Source organism: Carya illinoinensis, chromosome 14 (assembly GCF_018687715.1).
Source record: "Carya illinoinensis cultivar Pawnee chromosome 14, C.illinoinensisPawnee_v1, whole genome shotgun sequence".
Lineage (NCBI taxonomy): Eukaryota > Viridiplantae > Streptophyta > Magnoliopsida > Fagales > Juglandaceae > Carya > Carya illinoinensis.
Window position 1 is genome coordinate 19,322,918 of NC_056765.1, and position 26,593 is coordinate 19,349,510.

Consider the following 26,593-nt stretch of genomic DNA (forward strand, 5'->3'; position numbering starts at 1 on the left):
TGTATTTGAGTTTAGGACAAAATTTACATGAGGAATGTAAATTTTGGTAATTTTTGGAATTAGGATGTGAAATCCTTAAGCTATGTATAAAATTGTCATTTTTCTACATGTAGAGGATAAAACCGTCATTTTACTCTAAGTTAGCAATTTTATATTTCTAATTGTTAATGATAAAGTTTCTAACTTTTAGATTCCCTACTTATAGCTTCTCATGTTTCATGATTGATTTCCCGTAGCGCGATGATCGTTGTAAGTTAACTTTTAACTTACTATCAATTTACTGTATATGTGTGATCGGTAAGAGAACTATAGTTTTTGTCTATATGTTATCATATATTTCATGCCATGTCATTTCACTGCATGTTTATCTGTTACACATTTTATATTCTATCATGAAATATTTATCTGTTACACAATCTATTCTATAACATATTGTTATCTGTTACAAGTATGTCATGTTACATTTTGCCATCCATTACATATATGTCATCTCGCGTAATATTCATAGTTACATGTTATGCCAGGTTACAAAATATTATTTGTTATATGTTATGTCATGTTATGAAATGTTGTCTGTTATTTATTATGCTATGTTATGAAATGTTATTTCTTATATGTTATGTCATGCTATGAATGTTTTCTGTCTCAAAGTACATCACGTCTTTCATCTTATGTTCATATCATGTTACACTATGTCAGGACTTCTGTCCTTTCGTTTCTTGTCACGTTTAATCTCAAGTATAGGTTGTATATCTCAGGAACAACCTTTCAAGTCATGTCAAGTTTGTTTATGTCTATCACGACCCTAAGTGCTAGAATGGGTGTAAAGTCCGTCTTTGTGGCGGGTCCTTTAGAAAATGATTTTTAGAAAATAGACGGGAATTACGGTTCTTTTTGAAATTTTCTTTCATTTCATGCCAGGATACAAAAGACTCAATGTTTATAAATAAAACTTGTTTTCTTAATTTAGAAGGTTAAAACGAAAAAATATTATATTTCATAATTAAAGTCTCTCGTACAAAATAGCATGCCTAGGCTTTCGAGCTCTTCCCCTTGGGCCATGCTCGTCCTGACGAGTCATGCCCATCTTGTCCCTGGAAGGGCACACATTAAAACTAAAATGAGTCGATGACTCATAAGCATTGCTTCATACAATTAAAATATAATAACATAGGTTTTTAGTCATGCATTCATCACTCCATGCATATCATATACTTATCATGCATAGACATTCGATTCATTTTAAAACGTTGCAAGGTGGGGTTTTTCTTTAAAAACATTTTCTTCTCATAAAATGGTTCCCCACGCATCGCTGCCTTCATGTCTTAAAAAGTCTTTTCATGCATACATCTTCTCATACATACATGCATTCTTTCTTAACATGCATACATTCTTTCTTATCGCTTTCATTGGCCGTTGCACACTATTGCGCCCCGTGTACTGTGGTTAGCGGTCTTTGAGACCTGATTCTGCCCATAGCCACAGGTTGGAAATCCATTCCGTCAGGGTGCAGCAATGGATGCACTACCAGTACTACTTACTCGGCATTGCAATCTGCACAGTCTAGTCCTTTGGTACCTTTTCCTTTCCGTTCATATGGCCGTTACGCATTTTCATACATTAAGCATTCAGTCCATTCATTCCTTTTAGTCCTTTCATTCCTTTTTAGTCCATTTAGTCCTTTATAGTTCTTTCATTCAGTTCTTGCGGTTCTTTAACAGCTCTTACAGTCCTTCAATCCATTCGTTCATAAAAATCATTTTAAAAGCTCATTCATAAAACTCATTTTAAAAGTATGAGACATTTTAAAAACAGTTTTCTCTCATGGCATCATTTGAAACGTCAGTTCATGCATCATCTAAAGCATTAGTTCATTTCATTTCATGAACATACATACAATACGTACCACGTATAGCATCCATCCACATGCATATACTTACTTACTTTGGATTCGTGAAAAGGGGCTACCAAGGAGGGCGGTTACGTACCTATACTTGAAAACTTATGCTTAGCTTTCTTTTTCGTAAAACGTGTTTCGTAAAGAAAAGCGTCAGTTTGCAAAGTATCTTAAAGAAAAGCGTTTAGTTTTCATCTTCATTTATTTAGAAAGAATGAACGCAATACTTACCAGGGCTTCATGCCATACTCATTTCATTATTCATATATATATATGAATAATGAAAGAGTGGAGATAAATAAAAATAATGAAAAATAAAAGAAACTAGAAGAGAAATAATCATGTTTATTCAAAATAAAACAACTTACAAAATCTTATAATGAAGGTGGGTAAATAGGTTTCTTAACAAACTCAAAGGCGTAGTTAATAGTAGAAGAAGATGATGTTCTTATGAAGCTAGGTTCTCCTTTTGTAGATCAAGGAGCACCTTTACAATTATTTCAACAGTAGTTAATAGTAGTGAACAGTAATTAACCATACTTAAAAACAAGAGTCCAATATAAGGAATCTCTGTTTTTACGAGAATCAACAACGAGAAACAAGGGGTCTCATTATCAGAAACGGAACGAAACAAGGGGTCATAATATATATATATATATATTTATGTATGTATGTATGTATATCTTCCCAAACTTACCTAGAATGTTTCTTCACTTTCCTATATATAGTTGAACTAAAAACAAAAACAGAATCCAAGTATATTTTAGAACTTTAGGACTTTATTAGATACTTGAGTAGTTATTTGGATGACAACGCGAAGCGAGCACGACTATATAAGTTTGGTCGCACCTAAAGGATAGAGCAAAGACGATGACCTTTCTTGTTGGTATGGACCTTTGAGTGTCTGGCTGAGCCATTTCTCTCTTCATCTCCTGGCCTTCCTCTTCTTCTAAAATTAAATCAAATTCAAGTAGAGATATTAGCAATTTGATACATAAAACTCAACCAAAAGGGCACAAAACTAGATCACTCTTAAAAAAGAAGATCACTCTATTGAACTGTTCCATGGTTTCCAAGTTATTTGACACTAAATTAGCATGGTTTCAAATCAATAGAAGTTTGATTTACATTAACCTTTATAAGGCAAAGAATTCAAGAAGCCACAAAACTCAATTTACATTAACATTAATTTGTGTGTGTACATCAGGGCAAGTGCAACCAATGCACAAGCTTATGTGAATCTTTGAGTGCGCATGCACGTATGTATGAGAGAGAATATTCGAATGTGAATCCATAGCTCTGCTTTAAGTGTTATTCTTTATCATAAATTTTGTCATCTACAATCATATTTGGCGTAGATTCAAGTGGTAGACATATGAAACTACTATGAATATTATTATATAAACAAAGAAACTTAATTAGCACTCCCATATATATATTTACCTGGCTAAATGCAGTGCCACAAATAGATCATATAAAAATAAACTCACGAACTAACATGGTTTCATATATTAAATCTACTTTACAAAAAATTAGTTTTACAATCTAACATATCACATCAAGTCATGTCAATCCGTGGTTTATTTTTTTAGGGATCTCTTTGTAGCTAAAGTATTTCTCTAAAAATTATATAACTTGAGAGGTGATATAATTAAATAATGCATGGAGTAACAATGGTCTTGTGCTCTAGTGGAACCTCTCCTCCATCATATGTAAAAGAAGCCAACAGAGTACATATATATATTAAAGCAATATAAGAGTAGAAAGTGTGTGCATACAAAAGAAGAAAGCACGAAGAGAAATAACCTGAACAATCTGCAATACCTCTATGAAGGGTTTGTTAAAAAAGTTCTCTTTAGACTCCACAGTGATTTGTTTCAGTAAGGATAGATTCCCCATCACTATAGATGGGAATTTGTTCGCCATCTTTGTCAAACTTTGGCAAATAATTGAGGCATCCGTGTTGGGTTCTTTTCTTTCTTCCCACAAACTTTAGCAGCCCACACATTTATTCCAATTCCATCTTTCAGGGCAATAATTAAACCAATCGAAATGTCATGATTTGATCAAACACAATACCGACCACAAAAGAAAAAGAGAAGTGCTCAAGCCACGTCAGTTTGTAAGTTTATTTTTATCATAAAATCTTTGTCTAGTTAAAACATTGCTCAAAGAAAATAAGATAGCCTAGACTCTCAACAAATTTAATCAAACATTAGCAAAAACATCATACTCATCCCATAGTTCTAGGTTCATGACACCATAGGCAGAAACAAATTACCAAATCATGTGTAGTTAGCAGACACAACAACCTAAGCAACAAGAGACTAGGCAAACAAAGTACGTAGAAGATACTAGGGAAAAATGTCACAAATATTTTTATATTTTTCTGCTTTCCATTAATTTTTAGTTTTAGTTGATTGGTCCTCACTTGGCCATCATGACTCTGGCGAACTCATCAAAGTTGATCTGCTTATCGCCATCGGCATCGGCCTCAAGAATAATCTCATTTACATCCTCATCTGTCAGCTTATCACCAAGATTTGCCTTGACATGACGGAGCTCAGCTGCGGTAATGAAGCCATTTTGATCATTGTCAAACACATCGAAAGCCTTTCTGAGCTCCTCCTCGAAATTAGAGTCCATCATCTTCTTTTCCATCAACTTAAGGAATTCTGAAGAGTCGACGGTACCACTACCATCAGCATCAACCTCCTTGATCATCTCCACAAGCTCTGCCTCAGTTGGGTTTTGCCCCAGTGACCGCATGACGCTCCCAAGCTCACCAGTAGTGATCCGACCTGGAGCAGTTCTTGGAAAACCACAGAAGTAAGAGATGTAAGACCACTATAAATCTTCCATTGTAAGTGCATGTGTAAGAAGGGGTGAAGCTTATAATTTTCTTGAAAAACCAAATACATAGTGATAATAAATATATTCATCGTAAAATACAAAACTTAGATTAGAAACAAAAAATGAAACAAGGCCATAAATATATGAAGAAAATACAAGAAACGTCAGAGGGATCTAAGAAAGGAGACCATTGCCGTCCTTATCGAAAAGCTTGAAGGCCTCATTAAACTGGTTGACCTGTTCTTGGGGGAGTTTAGTTGCCATTTCTTTTATGGAAGTGACTTGGCAAGTGAGGAGATTAGCAAAAGAAAACAGCAAGAGGAAATGGAAAAATCTGTGATTTTGTTTGTGTTCCCGGAGTGGCAAATGCAAGCAGGTCCGTCGAGTTATTTAGATAAAGGCTCTAGATGTTTCCAACGACAAAGGGCATCTGGTTCTATTCCAAGCCGACCACACAATGATGCATTATCGTATCGATTGATTATTCTAATACCTTTGTTAGGCAGAATCTCATTCCATTTTTCGGCATCCCACCCTCCAGATTGTCTTTCCAACCCAATGACAGTCATGGTCAGAGGATATCGCACCAAATATATTATCATAAATACACATACCACTACCAATAACATGTTTCGGGACAAGTACTGTCGGACTTCCAATGTTTTAGATTTTTTTTCTTCTTTTTTTTCAGATTATTTGGGTTTATATGCTGAAATAAAATATTTCGGTATTGGTACTCTTTGATATATCGTTTTAAAATTAGCTATATATATAAACTGACAATTAATAAAAAAAAATATATGTATATATCATATATGTTTTTGTGTATGCATGTATATATATAATTCATATTAAATAATTGAAAATTTCTAATATAAATATACATTGAAAACATTAAAAAAAATTGGTTAGAGGTATTGGTGTAAAAAATATAATATTAAGAAAATCACAAATTTAAGTAAAAAAAACAAAAAAAAGATAGAGGTATTGTAGTAAAAAATATAATATTAAGAAAATCACAAATTTAAGTTGAAACACTAGCATAAGTTTGAGTGTATAAATAAGTTATGAATTAGTTAGACACTAATATTATAATATAATAACATGTCATACTATAAGATAATAACATGTAATTAGAGACTATAGTACCAATCTAGTATAGAAATAAATTAGACACTAATATAGAAATAAGTCTAATATAATAATTAAGTTAATAACATATAAAACTATAGTATGATAATGTGTGATTATACACTATAGTATTATAAGTCAGGTATAAAAATAAGTTAGATATTAGTACAAAAGTAAATCAACAGTGAATAGTTTTAGTTTTTAATTTTTGAAAAAACTAAAATTTGAAAACCCAGAATTTTTTTTTTTAAGAAACGGTTAAATATAAAGTTAAAAAAAGAAAAAAAACACTCAAATCTGACTCTATTCCAACAAGTCGGAGTCGAATCGAAACCTACACATGTCGAAGTTGGAATCAGAGTTAGAGTTGGATTTTGAGGAATCTTACTTTGACTATGTCGGTGCTCACCCCTGTGTGGATGTATAGTACTGTACTTGCATATTACTACATCAAAATAGAAAATTCCAATGAAACGGAAAGAATTCAAAACTGTGCAAGCAACAATGGGGATTCCCCATCAAACTATAGCACATGATCGATCCATTGAAAAAAGAATATTGTCTTGGACCATGGAAGTGAAAAGGACAAAAGGTATTCGTAGGGAGTTCACAACGTGTGTCACACAAAGTTTTGAATACTGTATCGGAAGTCGTACCAGTCAAAGCATTGGAACGAAATATTTTGATACCGGTACCGTTTCGTGTACCGTTTCAAAATAATATTTCTATACCAATACCGTTTCAGTACCGATACCGTTTCAGAATAATTTATACCTGAATAAATTATATATATATATATAAGCATTTACTGTATTCCAAAATAATAACAAAATAAGTCATAAACTCAATACTTGTCAATACAAGTCTTAAGTTTTAAGTTACAAACTAAATAAGTTTTTAATCCTACCATTAAAATAAAATCACTCATCATCATCAAAAAGACAATAAGGATCAAGATTCGACATGTTAATTAAAATATTTTCAACGTCACCACCATCATCAACATCAACACCAACATTATCAACGTCTTCCTCATTTAGTGAGGTGGCTCCTCAATACTTGCCCAATCTAAATCTTCTCCATGAAGAAGCTCAGATTCTTCACCCACTCATTCTTCCATCAAGTCAATGCTTTCAAGATTGATTGGATCTAAAGCATCTTTCCATTTTTTATGCTCCTGTCAAAATAAAATTAAACATAATTGAAAATTTTATTTATATTTTCAAAAGTGAAAAACATTAGTATTAAAAAAATTTACCTCTCTCGCAACTTCAAGTTATAACGAACAAATACTAAGTCATTCAAGCGTTTATGCACTAATCTATTTCTCTTCTTCGAATGAATAAAATCAAATGTGCTCCAGTTTCTCTCACATCTAGTTGCACTACAACATTGACTTAGTACTCGAATAGCAAAACCTTTGAAGCATTGGAACCTTGCAACCAAATTGGGTCCACCATGCAAGTATAACAATAATGCAATTATAAATTATTAATTAAATGCAAGTAAAATAAAATAAGACAAAATTTAAAGTATAAAGTCACACGATTTAACAAATGATATTAATAAATGATAATACCTAAATTAAGCTTATCACACTGGCGGATTGCTAAAGAATATCCAAACTCACCTACTGCATTCTTATACAAGTCAAGTTCTGCAATGATCTTGTCTTGATCATCGGGATCAAGTTCCATCTTCATAACACAACTATTGAAGCCTCATACAACATCATTTTTATTTTTAAAGTTGGGGCTATAGTAAATTTCAGGGTTAAGAAGACAACCCGCCGCATGTAATGGACTGTGAAGCTACTTATCCCATCTAGAATCAATAATCCTGGTCAATGGATTGAATACACTAACTTTGTTATCACACATCTTGCTTTTATGTTCTCTTTGGCTCTTTCCATTGCATCATACAAGTATCTCATTGCAGGCTTCTCATCCCGGTCAACAAGTCGTAGAACACAAACCAAAGGCTCACTAACTTTAACAATAAATTGACATTGAGCCCAAAACTCTTTATCTTCTAAAACAATCACAGTTATCTCCTTCCCTATGTTGCTCTTAGAATGACTTGATACAATCCATTTATCACACGTAAACATTTGTCTCAGTTCTTTCTTAAATAAGAGCAAGTATTGGATGCTTAAAAAATTTATCGCAAATCTTGTAATTGCAGGATGACACAAATCACCACCTTTGGTGAAATCTTGTCTCATCAATGCCAAAACCCAACCATGCTTATAGATGAACTTTGTTATCCTTTTTGCCTTTTTTATAGTATCATCAATAAGGGGAAAATATCTTGGATCACAAAAATTCTCCAATATCAAATCTATGCAATGAGCTGCACAAGGGGACCAATAGAAAGAGCCATAATTCTACTGTAACTTTTTTCCTGCAGCTTTATAACTTGCATCATTGTCCGTTATGAACTGCACAAGATTTTCAACTCCAATTTCTTGAACAACCTCATCAAAGATATTAAACAATGTTTCAACATCTTTTCTAAGGCCAGATGTATTAACAGACTTCAAGAACATTGTACCTTTCAGACAATAAACTAAAAAGTTGATTATTGATTGTTGCTTCTGATTTGTCCAACCATCTGCCATTAGTATACAACCGGTCTCATTCCAAACATTCTTAATTTGTTACAAATAATCTTGAACCTCATTCACAGTTATCTTTAAAAAATTTCCTCTCAACTCATATAAAGAAGGGCCCTTGAATCCTGGCCCAAGGGCAGTCACGGCATCGATAGATGGTTGATAAAACTTGGATTGAGCTGCATTGAAAGGCAGATTAGAATCATACCACCAGCATGCTACAGCCATCTTTGCTTGTACAAGCATCTCATTCGAATACATAGAACTCATAATTGAAGGTTGGGCCCCAAGAGTTGTTCTTGGAGCAAAAAATCTACTTAATCCCCCCACTAACTTTCTAGTTCCAGATTCTCTCAACTTCCTATTACCTTTTGAAAGTTGAGACTGTCACTCCATACTATTACTATCATCAATATCATCAGATGTTAAATTTATATCACCTCCAATCTCTGAGCTTATTTTTCTGTTCTTTTCTTTGCTTCTTTTCATTTCATCAAGCAACTCCTTCATTTGCCATTTACATCTTCAGAGACCTTTTTACATGCATCTACATTGCCTGGAATCTCAGCTAGATGATACTTCAACCGAGTGATCCCGCCACCTCTAATTACTTTATTACAATATAAACATTCAGTAGACTGAAACTTAACATAATTTATCAAATGGATTAAAAAATCATCTCATCCAAATATAGGAAATAATTAATAACAATGGAAACAAAAATTAGAGAAAAATCTGAAAATTACCTTCAGAATCCTGCGTCTATGGTGGAGGAAGAGGTCTGAGCAGTTGAGTTTGGAGTCTTAGATGATGGAATCTGGATTGTAGTGCTTAGTGCATATTGCGTAATTTCATCTGCTAATTACCAAAGATAATACGTGTTAGAATACTATCCAAAATGATAACTCACTTAAATTTTTTTGCCTAATGATAAAAGGGATAAAATTGGAAGAAGATAAATGAGCCTGCACAAAATATCCTTCACAGTCTATTCTAGAGGACTCTCTTGTCTCATATCTCATGTGCTCACTAATAAGTAATAACCATTTTTTTTTTCTGATCTAAAAAAAGGGTTTCTTCGTAATGGTAGCAGACAAAAATTGAAGAAGAGAGAGGCTGATTTTTTTGGAGATATTTGAAACTTTTGGATGGTTGATATTTTGAGGGGTGAATGAAAGTGGGGTTTATATAGGAAGGTTGATATACACAGGTGCACACGTTCTTGTAAATTTTTACTGTGTGCCTTAAAATTATCCAACATCTTTTATCATTTTTTATGAGTGGCTATTGGCTAATAAAAACTCTATTCTTTTTGGGGCAATTGAAGGAAAAAAAAAAAAAAAAAACCAATGTTCCTTGTGGGAGTAGATACTAGAAAGTAGAGATGGCTGATTCTGATTGCTAAATCATGAAATGTTATTTTTTTATTTCTTATGAAGATTTTTTACAAAATAAAAAATAAAAAAAATAGAATTCAAGAAGTTGAAACTTGAAAATTGAAATACCTTCATCATCGCTATCTTAAGGAATCCTGGCCAACCAAAACAATAGCAAACCAGTAAGTAAAACTGTAAAATGGGACAAGCAATTCCAATTTCCCCCTAAAGTGCGTATTGCATACTGCATAGGCCAAGAAGAGAAAAATTAAAAAAAAATTAAAAAAAAAACTAAAAAAAATAGTGCCGGCAACAAGATCAATAAAGGGAAAAGAAAAGACCAAGAGGCAAGAAGAGAAATTGGGCCAAAATATAAAAAGCGACCAACTAAGAGCCTAAGAGCATGAGCATTAATTTATTATCTATGCCAAAATCTCATACTAGGTACTGGAGTCCAGAGAGCACGGTGGCAAAGGAGAAAAGAAAATCGTGCACTTAAAGAAAGAAGAAAATAAAATAAAACCCTAAAGACTAAATGGGCTAAATGACATAAATGACCCTCACCTTTTACTTAAATTACAAAACTACCATAAAGGATAAATCGGCTCATGACATCTACCAGACAAAATTCATATTCCAGATGAAATCTGGAATACTGGCCGGTACACCCGGTATTTTGACCTGTACGAAATATATATATTTTCTATACTGGATCAAATACCGGTACGGTACGGTATCAAAAACACTGGTGTCACATAGGAATTTGCTCCTGACAAAAATATCCTCTCAAGATATATAGAAGCTCTAAGGCCACACCTAGGTGGGAAATCTCTCACTACCAATACGTAGGCCTGATCATTGGCCCGACCAATCAAGTTTTTGGCCGACCCGATTTGGCCCACAACCTATAAGCTCAGCAAAAATAACTCGACTCAAATGGTTCGGGTCGAGTAAAATTAGCCTCTCTTTTTTTATTTTTTTTTCATATGAAGCTATTCATCCATCCACTATATGACATCACATCCATAACATAAACAATAATCAAGAATGCAGCGTGTTCCAATCCTCCCTAGATTTTTTTTTTTTTTTTTTTTTTCATATGAAGCTACTCATCCATCCACTATATGACATCACATCCATAACATAAACAATAATCAAGAATGCAGCGTGTTCCAATCCTCCCTAGAGATAGAATGTGCACCTACTATGGTTATAATTGATTCGGTTTGGTTCGATTTTGTATAATTTTTATTACTGAACTGGTTATACTAGTTTTACATTTTTAAGAACTAACTCCGCACCGATTACGTACCCTCTTAAACCGGTACTTTCAGTTCCGGTTTGGTTCGATCCGGTTTTTCAGTTTTAGTATAACTATATTATTATAAGTTATGTTATAGTGATTTAATATAATATTAGTATTACTATATAAAAGTGATTTAATATAATACCAGTATTAATATTAAATCACTAAGTACTAGTATAGTATTAATATTACTATATAAAAGTGATTTAATATTAATAAGTTATAGTAATTTAATATAGTATTAGTATTAATATACATTAGTATACTAATGTATATCAATTAATTAAAGTGAAATGTAATTACTATACTAATATATATTAGTATTACTAATGTATTATGTAATTATCAAAAGGATTCAAATGAATATGTGGAGAATTTATAACGCCTAAAAATGTAATTAATATATATATTTTATATTAATAACATATGATCAAACAAATATTCATATTTAATATTATAATTTTATGTTATAAATTATGATAGAGTTATACTAAAACCGGTTTGGTTTGATTTTATACAAATTTTAGGACTAAACCGGTATATACCGGTTTTGCATTTTTAATAACCGATCCTAGACTAGTTACCCTTCTAAACTTGTACTTCTGGTTTTACCAGTTATGGTCTGGTTCGGTCTGATTTTTCAATTTTAATCAAGTCCCAATGTCATAAAAAAAAATAAAAAATAAAATAAAAATCTAATGTATACTAATTAATTAAAGCAAAATGTAATTAATATACTAATATATATTAGTATTACTAATATATTATGTATTTATCAAAAGAAATATATTGAAAAAATATTATGCTATAAAAGGTAATTGATATATATTTTATATTAATAACATATGATCAAACAAATATTCATATTTAAAATTAAGATTTTATGATATAAATTATAATATATAATTATTTTATATAATTATATATATTATATATAAAAATATCATATATAATCATATATATTATATATATAAATTATATATAAAAAAATTTATATAATATTAAAAATTAATTTATATATATATTTTATAAATCGACTCAGTCTGATTCGTTCCCAAAGAGACAAGAACCAAAACCGGACCGCATTTAACCAGTTTTTAAAATGTTGGAACTGGTCCTGAACCAACCAGTCCAGTCTAGGCTGGTTCTCTGGATTTTTGGTTTAAATGTTCACCCCTACCAGTCCTAAACCGAACTGGTTAAAAATCAGACCAACCAGTCTAGTCCAAACCGGTTTTCCGGTTTAAACTTTCACCCTGGCTCCTACTTTCTCATGACATTTTTATAAAGCCGAGTACCAAATATCTTGTTTAGTTATACAGTTCAGACGAGATGAGATATTTTGTTGAAAGTTGAATAAAATATTGTTATAATATAATTTTTTAATATTAGTTTTGTTTTAAAATTTAAAAATGTTGAATTTTTTATTATATTTTGTATAAAAATTCGAAAAAGTTGTAATAATTATATGAGATGAAATAGTTTGATTTTTCTATAACCAAACCAACTCTTAGTATATAGCAAAAGTGTTTACTTCGAGTGTAAAATCTTAGATTGAGTGCAGTTGTTCCATGACCTTTTTTTTTTTTTTTTTATCGTTGTTGTTCTTCTAAAATCATCCTTATTGATGGTGAAGTGTGCTAAAAGGTAATACTAGAGCTGTAACGTCCTGGTCCTGGAGGTCCAGAGAGTTAACTCCTATCACTTGAGATCATCTCCATAACACAATTATATATACTCCAAATACTCCATAACATATAAATCAAATTGTTTCAATCAAACATTTATATTCTTCCACAAGGACACCAAAGAAAACCTCAACAAAGCGAACTAAAATCCTTCATAAAAACTCCAAAAATATCCACCTCTCAAAATACTCAAATCACATAAAAAAAATAAATCTACTAAACAGGACTCTCCAATAACTACCTGTACCCTTTGGCACTTATTTCTCTACAATTAGTTAATATTTCTTCAGCTTCCTACTCTTGATTTCTAATTGAACCATTAACATTATCTGAAAAATATTGTGGACATAAGGTGGTGAGTTATCAACAACTTAGTAAGCAGAGGACATATATTAGTATGTAAACATGAGCATTTACAGAATCCAGAATGCTGAAAAAAAAAATTTACTTTCAGAATGCCAAATCAAAGCATGTTAACAAAATATCAGAGCAAATCTTTCAGAAAACATTCTTATTCCAAAAATTATTTGGCATATCAAAATCTAAGAAGTCATTTTCATATCATCTCAGAACATCATATTAGAACAGATATCATATTTAACCTTCATGGTAAGGTTATAAACAACCATTATAGTCATGGTGGGGTCTTATGCCACTATTATACCCGTGACTGGGCCGTATACTATGTTTAACCCCCGTGATAGGGTTATAAACCACTTGGATACCCGTGAAGGGGCCATATGTAACAATTATACCTGTGGTTAGGTCGTATACCATATTTAACCCCCATAGTAGGGTTATAAACCATCATTATATCCTGGCGGAGCCGTATGCCACTATTATACATATGGCGGGGCCATATACCACTATTATCACCCGTGGTAAGATCATATACCACTATTATCACCCATGGTAAGGCTGTATACCACTACTATCACCTGTGGTAGGGCCATAATGAAACAGAACAAAAATAGATTCAAATACCGAAAAAAAAAGTCATGCCAAAGGTTTTTCAGATTCCATATCATATCAAAATTGAGTACTAAATAGATTTAGATCATTTTACATATTTTAAAAACTGATTCAGAACATCTTCACATCACATGCAAAAATTTTCAGATTTCATATTTGCTCTTTTGTACAATCCAAAAATAAAATGTCAAAAATAAGTTCATGTTTACACCAGTCATGATAGAAAATACTTTTTTCTTATACAAAGTTTCATCAGTAATGCAGAACACATGACTGAGATTATTTTCACATTTTTTTTTCAAAACATACCACACACATTTTTCAAAAATCAACCTCAGTCCTTTCTTTTATGTAAAGTCTAGTATAGGAACCCCGATTACATGGACTTTTTACTTCTCTAAATTTTTTTCCCATGACCATGCCAAATGAATATTAATCGTCACCTATAAAATAAACACGTACTTACTTAAATCCCTCATTAAACATAGATTTTGATATTGAAGTCTGAAATACTAAAATAACTTATTTTTCTTCAAATCTAAAATTCTCATAACCCTAAAATATCACAACTTTCCAAATTAATCGATATCCACTTAATATCTACGACTAATATATTAAACATTAATTTACTTTTGTTAAAAAAAAAAAACTTCCTAGAGAGTAGTTATGCAATGTCGGTCGTGGCAGCCAATGTGATTTCTCGTTGCAGTTTCTGGAAACAAATGTCGACTACTATCCAAGGAGGGCATAACATGAAATATGAGAGAGAGAGAGAGAGAGAGAGAGAGAGAGAGAGAGAGAGAGAGAGAGAGAGAGAGAGAAGCTTACCAAGGGACAGAGTAACACAAAAGGAAAAAGAGAGAGTAGAGTAAACAGGATTCAAGCCATAGAAGAAATGAAAAGAAAACTTTTGTTTTCTTTGTATTCCATTGAATCGAATGTCTGTACATTATATGGAAATCAACATTGCCTGCTACCACTACCTTAACTAAATAACTAACTATACAGTTCACTAATAAGGACAAAATAGCAAAACAGAAATAGATACATAAAGAATAAAAGAATGTTGTAGAATCTTCTGGGATCTCAGCCTTTCTCTCGTGTACATGTTGTAGGGAGTAAACAACTTGTAGCTTGAGCTATAGAGTGTAAACTACCTACAATTGATGTCTTAGGGAGCAAATGGCTTGTGGTATCAGCTAGTTGTAATATCCCCTCACAAGATGGAGAATGGAGATTGACAATTCTCATCTTGAGTAAATGAGACTGAAGAAGAGATGATGGTAAAGCTGTAGTAAGTAGATCAGCTCATTGGAGATGGGTAGGAACATGAGCTATGGAAATGGAGCCTTCAAGGATTTTATCCCTAATAACATGACAGTCCAACTCAATGTGTTTGGTGCGCTCGTGGAAGACAGGGTTTGATGCAATATGGAGAGCAGCCTGGCTATCACAATAGAGTGTGGCTGCTTGAGGATGCGATACATGCAGATCAACAAGAATGAAACGAATCCAAGTGTGTTTAGAAGATGTGGTAGCCATTGCTCTATACTCAGCTTCAGCTGAGGAATGGGACACAACAGTCTGCTTCTTGGATTTCCAAGAAATTAGAGAGTGACCCAAAAATACATAATATCCAATAACTGACTTGCGGGTGTCAGGGCAGGATGCCCAATCAGAATCACAATATGCAACTAGTTGTAATTCAGAGCAAGCAGACAATAATAGGCCTTCACGAGGTGCAACTTTGATTTATTTTAAGACTTTATGAGCAGCAACTAAATGGCTTGTGGTAGGCTTATCCATAAACTAACTAAAAGTTTGAATTGGATAGCTAATGTCTGGGCGAGTGATGGTCAAATATAATAACCTGCCAATGAGTCTTCAATACACAGAGGGATTAGTAAGAGGCACACCATCATCTTTATTGAACTTTAAATTTTGTTCCATGGGAATTTTGGCAGGTTTTGATCCTAAAACACAAGAATCAGCAAGAATATCTTGTGCATGGTGATCAAGCTACCTCAATGCCAAGAAAGTATCTCAAGGTCCCAAGATCTTTGATTCTAAACTTATCATGCAAACAGTCTTTGATAGCAGTTATAGAGTCCATTGAATCACTAGCAACTAAAATATTTTCAACATAAACAATTGAAGCTGTGAAACAAGTCCTGGTAATCACAGTAAAAAGATTATAATCAGCCTTTGAATGAGTGGAACCAAAATCTAGAAGGCATGAAGTAAGTTTGGCATACCTGTAACGCCCTGGTCCCGAAGGGGTCGGAGAGTTAACTTTTTTAAACCTAAAAACATCTCCAATAACACAACCATATATAATCCAAGGACTCCAAAATAACAAATTCATTTATTCAAACCAAGTGTACTTGTTCTTCCATCAACATACAGAAGTAAAACCTCAATAAAATAAATTAAAGTCTCCTCCAATACTCATAAATATCCATAACTCAAAACACCAAAATGACATAAATAATAAATCTATCAAATAAAACTCCCCAATAGCTACTTATACCCTCTGGCACTTATTCCTCAACGATCTTCGAATATTGTTAACAGTTCCTACTCTTAGCTCCCAGTTGAAGCATCAAAATTATCTGAAAAATATTATGGAAATAAGAGGTTTGTTATCAACAACTCAGTAAGCAAAGAACATATACTAGAGTGTAATCGTGAGCATTTATGGAGTTCAGAATACAGAACAAAACACTTACCTTTAGAATGCTAAAATCAGAACACTTGCTTTTAGAATGCAAACATGTATCAAAATATCAGAGCAAAACTATCAGAAACAATCTTATTCAAAAAATAATCCCTTGGCATAGCATAAATGATGATGATCATCATCATCATATCAGAGCATCAAAACAAAACATCATATCAGAACAGAGTCCATGTATAACCCCCGTGGTAGGTTGTGCATCAGCGGATAACCAGGCAGAATATAATCACTCTGTCACCAAGGTGTGCACTCAAACAGAAAGCACTACTATAACCCATGGTAAGGCCTTATCCACTATTATAACCATGGTTGGGCCGTATCTACTATTATAACCCGTGGTTGGGCCGTATCCACTATTATAACCCATGGTAGGGCGGTATCCACTATTATTACCCATGGTTGGGTCGTAACTGAATAAAGCGGAAGCAGAATCAAATTCATAATCAGAAAGTCATGTCAAAGGTTTTTCAACTTACACATCATATCAGAACAAAATACTAAGTAGCTTCAAATCATTTCATATATTTAACAAAAAAAAAAATCAAAGTAACTTCATCTTAACCACAACAAAACTTTAAGAATCCCATTTTCGCTCTTTTTACAAAGTTCATAAACAATATGCAAAAATAAGCTCATGTCTACACTACTCATGACAAAAGTACTTTCTCCTTTATACAGAGTTCATGAATAATACCAAAACAAATAATTGAGGTTGTTTTTCACAATTCTATTCAAAAATCAAAATGCATATTTTCTAAAGTCAACCTCGTGTCATTTTCTTTTTATGTAAAGTCTAGTATAGGAACCCCGCTTACCTGAACTTCTTAGTTTCTCTGAATCTCCTCAAAATAGTGTTAAACGAATATCAATAATCACCTATAAAAATTCATATAACTTGAATAAATCTCCAAACGAACATACAACCCATATTTACACCTAAAATACCTATTTTAATTCCACAAAGCCTAAAATTCTCTTAACTGTATAAATGCTATCACTTTCTAAATTCCTCAATATTTTCTTAATCGAAAACCTATTGAAGCACTTAATCGAATACATATTTTATTCTACACAAAAAAAATCGATACATATAGATATTTCAAAATGATTAAAAATACCCATAATATATTATAGATTAATATATAGAATACAAATATCATATCCATTCCTTCAAATATCGTTAAAAGTATATTCTCTTATCTGAGTTTATAAAAATAATTGGTAGGAAATATTCTATTCATAAAAATAGACTTCATAATATTTAATAAAATAATAATAACTAACACAGTTTAAAATCCTTTAATTTATTTTCTATAAGGAAAACAATTTACTATAAAAGTGGATTTATAGGCTTGACAAAATACTCCAAACCCGACTTAAACACAGCTCCAAATAAAAACTAAACCCATCTCAAGAAAAACACCAGTTCAAAACTTTCAAAGTTCGCTTAGCAACTAAGGGACAAATATGTCGTTAGAAAATAAAAGCCTGCCCTACTACTAAAAAAATACTAGGATTACTAAAAATATACTAGATTCTCCCTTCAAACAAGAGCAACGCGCATCATAGGCAGCAAAACTTACCCATGAGAAGAAATGTGTAGCAATCTACCCAAGGAGAGGACCTGCAGCGTGTAGTGCTACCCAGGAGAAGATAGAGTTGCTGAGGTGGTGCGGCGAAGACGCCACTGCTCTGGGTGGTTGACCACGAGAGAGATAGGTGAGCGAGAGGGAGATCACAGAGAAAGAGAGAGAGGGAGAGAAGTTCGGTCAGTTGCTCACCAAGGGACAGTGATGAGGCGTGCGATCAGTCTGGAGCTACGTACGGTGGCTTCTGTCATGTAACATGGTTAAAAAAAGAAGGCGCACAGGGAGAGCTTTCCTTGCTCTGTTTTGAGGTGCCCGAAACAGAGGGTGATAGAGGCTTGTCTTCCATCGTGTAGAGGAGAGAGCTCAACATATCACGAAACAAAAAGCAAAGAAATCAAGAACAAGCAAGTGGGACATGAGGACACTAAACATCAAGGCTGCAACTCACAGAGCAGTACATGCAGCAGCCAAAGCAGACCTACAAGAGCCTGCAACACTCAAGGAAAGCATGTAGCTGAAAAAGTAAATAAAGTGTGCTGCAAAGCACAAAAAGAAGAAAGCAACAAAAAGCAGAAAGTGTTGACACAGAAACACAAAACATCAATTGAAGGAACACATGACTGCACAGAAAAAGAAGTCAGGATCTCGATGCACAAGGCACTGCATACACCATGCTGAGATTTACAATCTGCAATGCAGTAGCAGAATAGAAAGATGTATTTTGGAAGTTTTCTTTTTTTGCATTTTAGTTCTTGTAACAGTGTATATATATATCAGTTCTATGTAACATAAATGAGTATGAGAAAAGAGTTTCTCCACACCACTTGTTCATCTCAGATTTTATGTTTTCTATTTTCTGTTTTAACATGGTATCAGAGCAGGACTTCAATCCTGTTTTGTTTCCTTAAAGCTTGCAAACAGAACATCAACTCATAAGTCATGACATCCTCTTCTTCTTCTTCTCCTCCTTCCCTCGAGGACCCAAATAGTCCCTTCTTCCTGCATCACAGTGACAATGCCAATACTGTCATTGTTTCACCACCATTAACTGGTTCAAACTATATTTCTTGGAGCAGATCATTCATGCTCTCCATTTCCATAAAAAACAAATCAGGATTTCTGGATGGCTCCATTACTACTCCTGAATTGACAGATTCTTCCTATGTTTCATGGCTAAGATGCAATAACATACTACTTGCATGGATTCTAAATTCTGTTTCAAAGGACATTGCATCTAATGTGTTTTTCATGACTTCAGCTGAGCAAGTTTGGGACAAGCTCAAGGAACGCTTTGCACAACCTGATGAAGCTCGGATCTATCACCTCCAACACAAGCTCAGTGGCATTGTGCAGGGACACCTCTCTGTAAGTGATTATTTCACTCAGCTTAATGCCATTTGGGAAGAATTACATAGCTATAGGCCTCTTCCATGCTGTTCTTGTGGTAAATGCACCTGTGATGCCTTAAAAAATGTTGGTGAAGTCCAACAAGGAGACTATGTGTTTAAATTTTTAATGGGATTGAATGACAGCTATGATGCTGTAAGGGGACAAATCATTCTCCTAAGTCCCTTGCCTTCATTAGATAAAACTTTTTCACTCATTTTGCAAGAGGAAAGGCAAAGGCAAGCAAGAAACACAGCCTTGCCTACCTCAGAACCTTCTGCCTTACTTGCCTACCAGAACTTCCCAAAGAAAAAGGATAGGTCAGAACTGGTTTGTCACCACTGTGGTAAGGTTGGGCACACGAAAGATAAATGCTACAGATTGGTGGGATTTCCACCAAACTTCAAATTTACCAAAACAAAAGGAACTTCTACTGCACCTTATTCTGCAAATCAAGTCACTGCTCAGCCTGCTGGTTCACCTCATGAAGCATCTACTCCAAGTGTTTCTCAGTTGAAACTCTCTCAGGAACAGGCACGACATCTCATGCATCTTGTCAATACTCAATTTCCACAACTAAACTTGGGACAAGACAAACCTGTACTGCCTACTCCTGCTGCAACCTCTGAACCAAGCTCATCGACCATTTCTTTTTCAAACCCTGCAGGTAACCACCACTGCCTCTCGTCTCCTTTTACTCTAAAACACAACTCACCTCCTGAACACATTGGCAACTATGAGACACCATGGATCATGGACACAGGAGCCACTGATCACATGGTGTGCTCCACTTCATACCTTGATGAACTTGCCCCTTGCACACAAACCTTTGTCCAACTTCCAAATGGCACAAAGGCCCAAGTCACACACATTGGGACTGTCAAGCTATCAGACTTCTTGATTCTGACTGGTGTCCTCTGTGTGCCTTCATTCACATTCAATCTCATCTCAGTCAGTAAACTCACTCAAAAACCAGATATTTCTCTGTTTTGCTCAAAAAACCTTTGCTTCATTCAGGTCCTCTCTACATGGATGATGATTGGACTTGCTAAGGTCCATAATGGCCTCTATCATCTGCTGCCTCCTTCCCATAACAGCAACAACAACCTTTCTTTAGCTTTCCTTAATCAAGCTCGAGTCAACCAAGCAGCTGTGCCAACAACAACCCTTCAGGCTGTGCAACAGGATTTTGATTTATGGCATTTTAGATTAGGACACTTGTCCTCACAAAGAATGAATTTAATTCATTCTCTTGTTCCTAATGTAAAATCCAAAGACTTGCCTTGTTGTAAGATCTGCCCTTTGGCTAAGCAGAAACACCTTCCTTTTCCTTCAAGTGTATCCACTAGTACTTTCCCTTTTGACTTAATCCATTGTGATATATGGGGCCCATATTCCCAAGCATCGATTCAGGGTTTTCATTATTTTTTAACTATTGTGGATGATTATTCAAGAATCACATGGGTTTTCTTAATGAAACTAAAATCAGATACAAGGCCTATTCTACAATCCTTCTTCCAATTAATTCAAACTCAGTTCAATAGCAAGGTCAAGAAAATCAGAACTGATAATGGCCTTGAATTCGACATGAGGGATTTTTATAAAGAAAATGGCATCATACACCAAAAGTCATGCGTGTATACCCCTCAACAGAATGGTGTAGTTGAGAGAAAACACCAACACCTCTTGAATGTTGCCAGGTCACTCCTTTTTCAAGCTGGACTTCCTACTTCATTTTGGGGAGATGCCATCTTGACTGCAGCCTATATCATCAATAGGCTCCCCACTCCTCTCCTTTCAAATAAAACTCCCTATGAAAAGCTCTTTGGATCACCTCCTTCCTATGACCACCTTCGGGTTTTTGGCTGCCTAAGCTATGCTAGCACTTCTAAGCACCAAAGAACCAAGTTTGAACCTCGAGCTAAGCCATGCATTTTTTTAGGATATCCTGCACACATCAAAGGCTACAAACTCTATGATATGGAAAATCACACCACTTTCATTTCTAGAAATGTAGTGTTCCATGAATCCACCTTTCCTTTTCATTCCTCCACTTCCACTCCTTCTTCTCAAACTTCTTCAGACCTTCATGCTTCCTTCCCTCAGAATTTGGTTTTACCTCCACCACCACCAGATGATTCTTTTTCACATTCTCCTATTCTGCAGTTTGACATATCCCTTCCACCTGAACTACCATCCGAGCCACCTGATCTCGAATCACCCTTAGCTGCCACCTCCCCTGATACACCTCCTGCTTCACCTCATCCTAATGAAATGCATACCACCTTGCCTCTTCGAAGATCCACCAGAGATAGGCACCAACCTGCCTATCTCCATCAATACCACTGTCAGGTTGCAGAAACTATGCCTCTACAAGCAGCCTACTCACATTCCACATTTCACCCACTTAGTCATCATCTCACCTACAAAAATCTCTCTTCATCTCATCAATCTTTTTCAGTTTCCCTCTCACTCTCTTCTGAGCCTAATTCCTACAGTGAAGCTGTAAAATTCAAACATTGGCAAGATGCCATGCATGATGAACTCAGTGCCTTAGAGGAAAATAACACTTGGACTGTTACTTCACTTCCTCCCAATAAAACTGCCATTGGTTGTAAGTATGTTTATAAAGTCAAGCTTAAATCAGATGGCTCTCTCGAGAGACACAAAGCCAGGCTTGTTGCCAAGGGATATACACAAAGAGAAGGGTTTGACTTCCAAGAAACATTCAGTCCAATGGCTAAACTCACTACAGTCCGTGTCTTCCTTGCATTGGCATCTATTCATAACTGGTCCTTATCTCAAATGGATGTCCATAATGCCTTTTTACATGGGGATCTTGATGAGGAAATTTATATGGAAATGCCACCAGGTTATCACACTCCAAGAGAGCAGATTGAGGGGGAGAAACTTGTATGCAAACTGAACAAGTCTCTTTATGGACTTAAACAAGCTTCAAGACAATGGTTTTCCAAATTTTCTAACTCCCTCACCTCTATTGGTTTTCATCAATCCAAGTCTGACTATTCTTTGTTTACTAAGGTTAGTCAAAAAGGATTTATTGCTCTCTTAGTATATGTTGATGACATCATAGTTGGAAGCAACTCTCAAGATGAAATCGACTCAATCAAAGCTCACCTTCACAGCAAATTCAGAATCAAAGACCTTGGACCTCTTAAATATTTCCTAGGCCTAGAAGTTGCCAGATCATCCTCTGGAATCAACATCTGTCAAAGAAAATACACCCTTGAAGTCTTGGAAGATGCAGGGTTACTTGGCACAAAAGCAGTCTCTACACCCATTGAATTGAATCACAAGCTAAGTCACAACTCGAGTGAGCTTCTACAAGACCCTACAGCCTATAGAAGGCTTATCGGAAGGCTCATTTATTTGACAATCACTAGGCCAGACATCACTTATGCAGTGAATGTTCTGAGCCAATTCATGGATAAGCCCTCACAGACTCACATGCACTCAGCCTATAGGGTTCTCAGATATCTTAAAGGCTCCATTGGCCAGGGAATTTTCTTGTCCTCAAAATCATCCTTGCACTTAAAAGCATATAGTGACTCTGATTGGGCTGCTTGTCCCGAAACTAGGAGATCTGTCACAGGTTTTTGTGTGTTCATTGGAGACTCATTGATAAGCTGGAAATCAAAGAAACAAGCAACTGTTTCTAGGTCCTCAGCTGAGGCAGAGTATAGGGCTTTAGCCTCCACAAGTTGTGAAATCATATGGCTCATTGGTTTGCTAAGAGATTTCAACATCAAGCATGAGCAATCTGCCCTCTTGTTCTGTGACAATCAAGCAGCCATTCACATTACAAGGAATCCTATTTTCCATGAGAGAACTAAGCACATAGAGCTAGATTGTCACTTTGTTCGAGAGAAGGTCCTAGCTGGAATCATCACTCCAGTCCACATAGCCTCAAAATTCCAATTAGCTGACATTTTCACTAAGGCTCTCACATCTTCTACTCTTCAGTTCCTATTGTCCAAGATGGGAATCTTAAATATCTATGCCCATCTTGAGGGGGAGTATCACGAAACAAAAAGCAAAGAAATCAAGAACAAGCAAGTGGGACATGAGGACACTAAACATCAAGGCTGCAACTCACAGAGCAGTACATGCAGCAGCCAAAGCAGACCTGCAAGAGCCTGCAACACTCAAGGAAAGCATGTAGCTGAAAAAGTAAATAAAGTGTGCTGCAAAGCACAAAAAGAAGAAAGCAACAAAAAGCAGAAAGTGTTGACACAGAAACACAAAACATCAATTGAAGGAACACATGACTGCACAGAAAAAGAAGTCAGGATCTCGATGCACAAGGCACTGCATACACCATGCTGAGATTTACAATCTGCAATGCAGTAGCAGAATAGAAAGATGTATTTTGGAAGTTTTCTTTTTTTGCATTTTAGTTCTTGTAACAGTGTATATATATATCAGTTCTATGTAACATAAATGAGTATGAGAAAAGAGTTTCTCCACACCACTTGTTCATCTCAGATTTTATGTTTTCTATTTTCTGTTTTAACACAACAGTGTTGGATGGTCTGGGCTTTTACCGTGGACTGTGGCCGTGAGGAGGTGGTTTTTGTGAGGGTGCAGTTTCGTGGGAGGTTGTGGTGTGGACAACCCGACAGTGGGGTTACCTTCGGTGGTGCACGGCTGGAGTGGTGAACTCTTAAGGAGTTTTGGGAGGCTGAGGTTCCGTGCATGGAGTTTCACTGAAGGTTGCGGCTTGAAGTTTCTTCACCGAGTAGAGGTAACAGCATGCATATATATGAAACAAAAGAAAACCCTAGGAAAAGAGACATGCATGAGGAAAACGATGTGCTTGACGTGGGGTCAGAAGGAAAATCTCATGTACTTGGGCTTTTTCCTTAGTTTTGGGTTTCGAACATCTAAAAACAAATGACTTGCTCCTCAAATCTCAACCCATAAAGGATTCTACCCAAACCAAAAATAATTAAAGATTTAAACTTACTTAGCAAGTCCAAAAAGTTATTCAATAACCGCCAAAAAATAAAATTTTGGGCTTGTAGTCCAATCTAACAATACTTATAAATTTCAAGTGGGCTTTTCATCCATATAAACCTAAAAACTATTTTTAGCAAGTAGTCGAGTACTAGACCCAGGTGTTACAGTACCACTGTCGAGAGGCCTATTTCAAACCATATAAACTTTTGAGGAGTTTGCAAACCTGTTGAGGCCCTCCTTTTTTGTGGCCTGGTGGTTTGTGCATGTATATATCCTCTTCCAAATCACCATGAAGGAAGCCATTATTTACATCAAATTGATGCAAATGCAAACCTTGGACAGCAACAATGGAAAAGAGACATCTCATAATATCCATCTTTGCTATTGGTAAGAATGTCTCATGGTAATCAACCCCCACTTGTTGGGTGTACCGCTTTGCAACTAATCTGGCTTTCAACCTTTCGATACTCCCATATGAGTTTCTCTTAACTTTGTAAACATACTTATAGCCAATGGCTTCCTTCAAATGAGGTAGGTCAGTAAGAATCCAAGTATCATTTTCTTCCAAGGCTAACAACAACTTAGCATCCATGGCCTTACACCAACCAAGATTTTTAACAACTTGAGAATATGAGGTTGGTTTCAAAATCAGTGGAAAGGCTAGTGGAAAAAGCTTGTAAAATACGTGAAAAGGAATGATAAGAAAGATAATTATGTAAAGGAAAGGAACAACTAGTGTTTGAGGGAGATACCTAAACCAGTTCTTGAGAATCTGAAGTGATGTCAGGCTATTGACAATGGAAATCTTGCAGGTAACTAGGGGTTGTTCTAGTCCTAGATGACCTACAGAGAGGTGGTTGAGGTGAAGGTGATGGGCTACTGTCACTAGGTGAATTAGGAGGAATAAGAGATGGGATGATTTCAAACTCAAGAACAATAGAAAAAGGGTTGACAAGTATAGATTCAGGAGAAAAGGGTAAACTATCATGAGCAGATCCTGAGATTGAAGATAGACAGGGCACTGATTTAGATGAGATGAAAACAAGCTCATGTTGATTGTGTTTGGCAGGTTCAATAGGGGAAGATGATTGAAAAGGAAAATTGGTTTCATGGAAGATGACATCCCTAGAAATGAAAGCAATGTGAGTATCAACATCCAACAACTTATAGCCCTTTACCCCAAAGGGGCAACCCAGGAAAATACACTTCTTTCCCTTGGATCAAACTTCTTTCTACCATGTGAGAGTGTTGATGCAAAACAAAGGCACCCAAAGACCTTAAGATGTGAATAATTTAGTTTGGTTGCAAAAAGGATTTCATAAGGAGTTTGATTTTCTAGAAGGGGAATTGGTGTTCTATTTATGAGATAAGCTGTAGTTAAAATGCAGTCAATCCAAAAAGACAAGGGTAGACTAGATTGGAAAAATAAGGCACGGGCCACATTTATGAGATGCTGATGTTTTCTCTCAACAATGTCATTTTGTTAAGGTGTCTCAACACAAGACCTTTCATGGATAATACCCTTTTTATTAAAGAAATCAGTCATTTTAAACTCAATCCCATTATCACTATGAAGAATTTTCACTTTGGTTTCAAATTGAGTTTCTATCATGTTACAAAAGGATTCAATGCACTTTCTTGTTTCTGATTTGGTTTGGAGCAAATAAACCCAAGTGGTTCTAGAAAAGTCATCAGCTATGGTTAAAAAATATCTTGAACCATCATAAGCAGTAGTAGAGCAAGGGCCCCAGATATCACAGTGAATCGACTCAAAGACATCAGAGGATCTATGAGAACTAACAAGAAAGGGAAGCTTGTGCTGCTTAGCAAGAAGACAAATGTAACAAAGAGTATCTTTATTGAAAATGTAGGTATCCTTTACAATAGTATCTTTGATTAAATTGAGTCTAGAATGAGAAATGTGACCTAGGCGATAATGCCAAAGGTTACTATCATTATTACTATTCTCAAAAGACAAGGAAATAGAAGAAGAAAAACAAGGTGACAAGTGAGACAAAATGTCAGCCAGGGTAGTGAGATAAACAATAGTAAGTAGGAGGTGAT

General features: G+C 35.0%; 1 protein-coding gene across 4 annotated transcripts; it reads right to left on the reverse strand.

Annotated features, from left to right (window-relative positions):
- Positions 1–2,222: 2,222 nt before the first annotated feature.
- Positions 2,223–5,127, reverse strand: LOC122295121 (calmodulin-2/4-like). Of its 4 annotated transcripts, XR_006237861.1 has the most exons (4): positions 4,939–5,127; positions 4,329–4,698; positions 3,722–3,920; positions 2,223–2,843 (listed from the first exon to the last, which is right to left on the reverse strand). XR_006237861.1 is itself a non-coding variant. In XM_043104178.1 (3 exons), the coding sequence occupies exons 1-3, from the start codon at positions 5,012–5,014 to the stop codon at positions 2,747–2,749; spliced, it is 543 nt and encodes a 180-aa protein (XP_042960112.1). In that variant the 5' UTR covers positions 5,015–5,127; the 3' UTR covers positions 2,223–2,746. The 4 variants fall into 4 exon arrangements, 3 of the variants coding, with proteins under 3 accessions (XP_042960112.1, XP_042960111.1, XP_042960113.1); XM_043104178.1 differs by lacking the exon at positions 3,722–3,920; XM_043104177.1 differs by lacking the exon at positions 3,722–3,920 and having other exon boundaries at positions 2,223–2,846; positions 4,939–5,125.
- Positions 5,128–26,593: the final 21,466 nt, after the last annotated feature.

Excerpts from the sequence above, each read along its gene's own strand:
- LOC122295121 (XM_043104177.1), bottom strand. The coding sequence starts at position 5,014 with ATGGCAACTAAACTCCCCCAAGAACAGGTCAACCAGTTTAATGAGGCC. Across the intron at positions 4,699-4,938 it reads TTTCGATAAGGACGGCAATG|GTCGGATCACTACTGGTGAG; the intron begins GTCTCCTTTCTT and ends GAACTGCTCCAG. Across the intron at positions 2,847-4,328 it reads GCCAGAGTCATGATGGCCAA|AAGAAGAGGAAGGCCAGGAG; the intron begins GTGAGGACCAAT and ends ATTTAATTTTAG.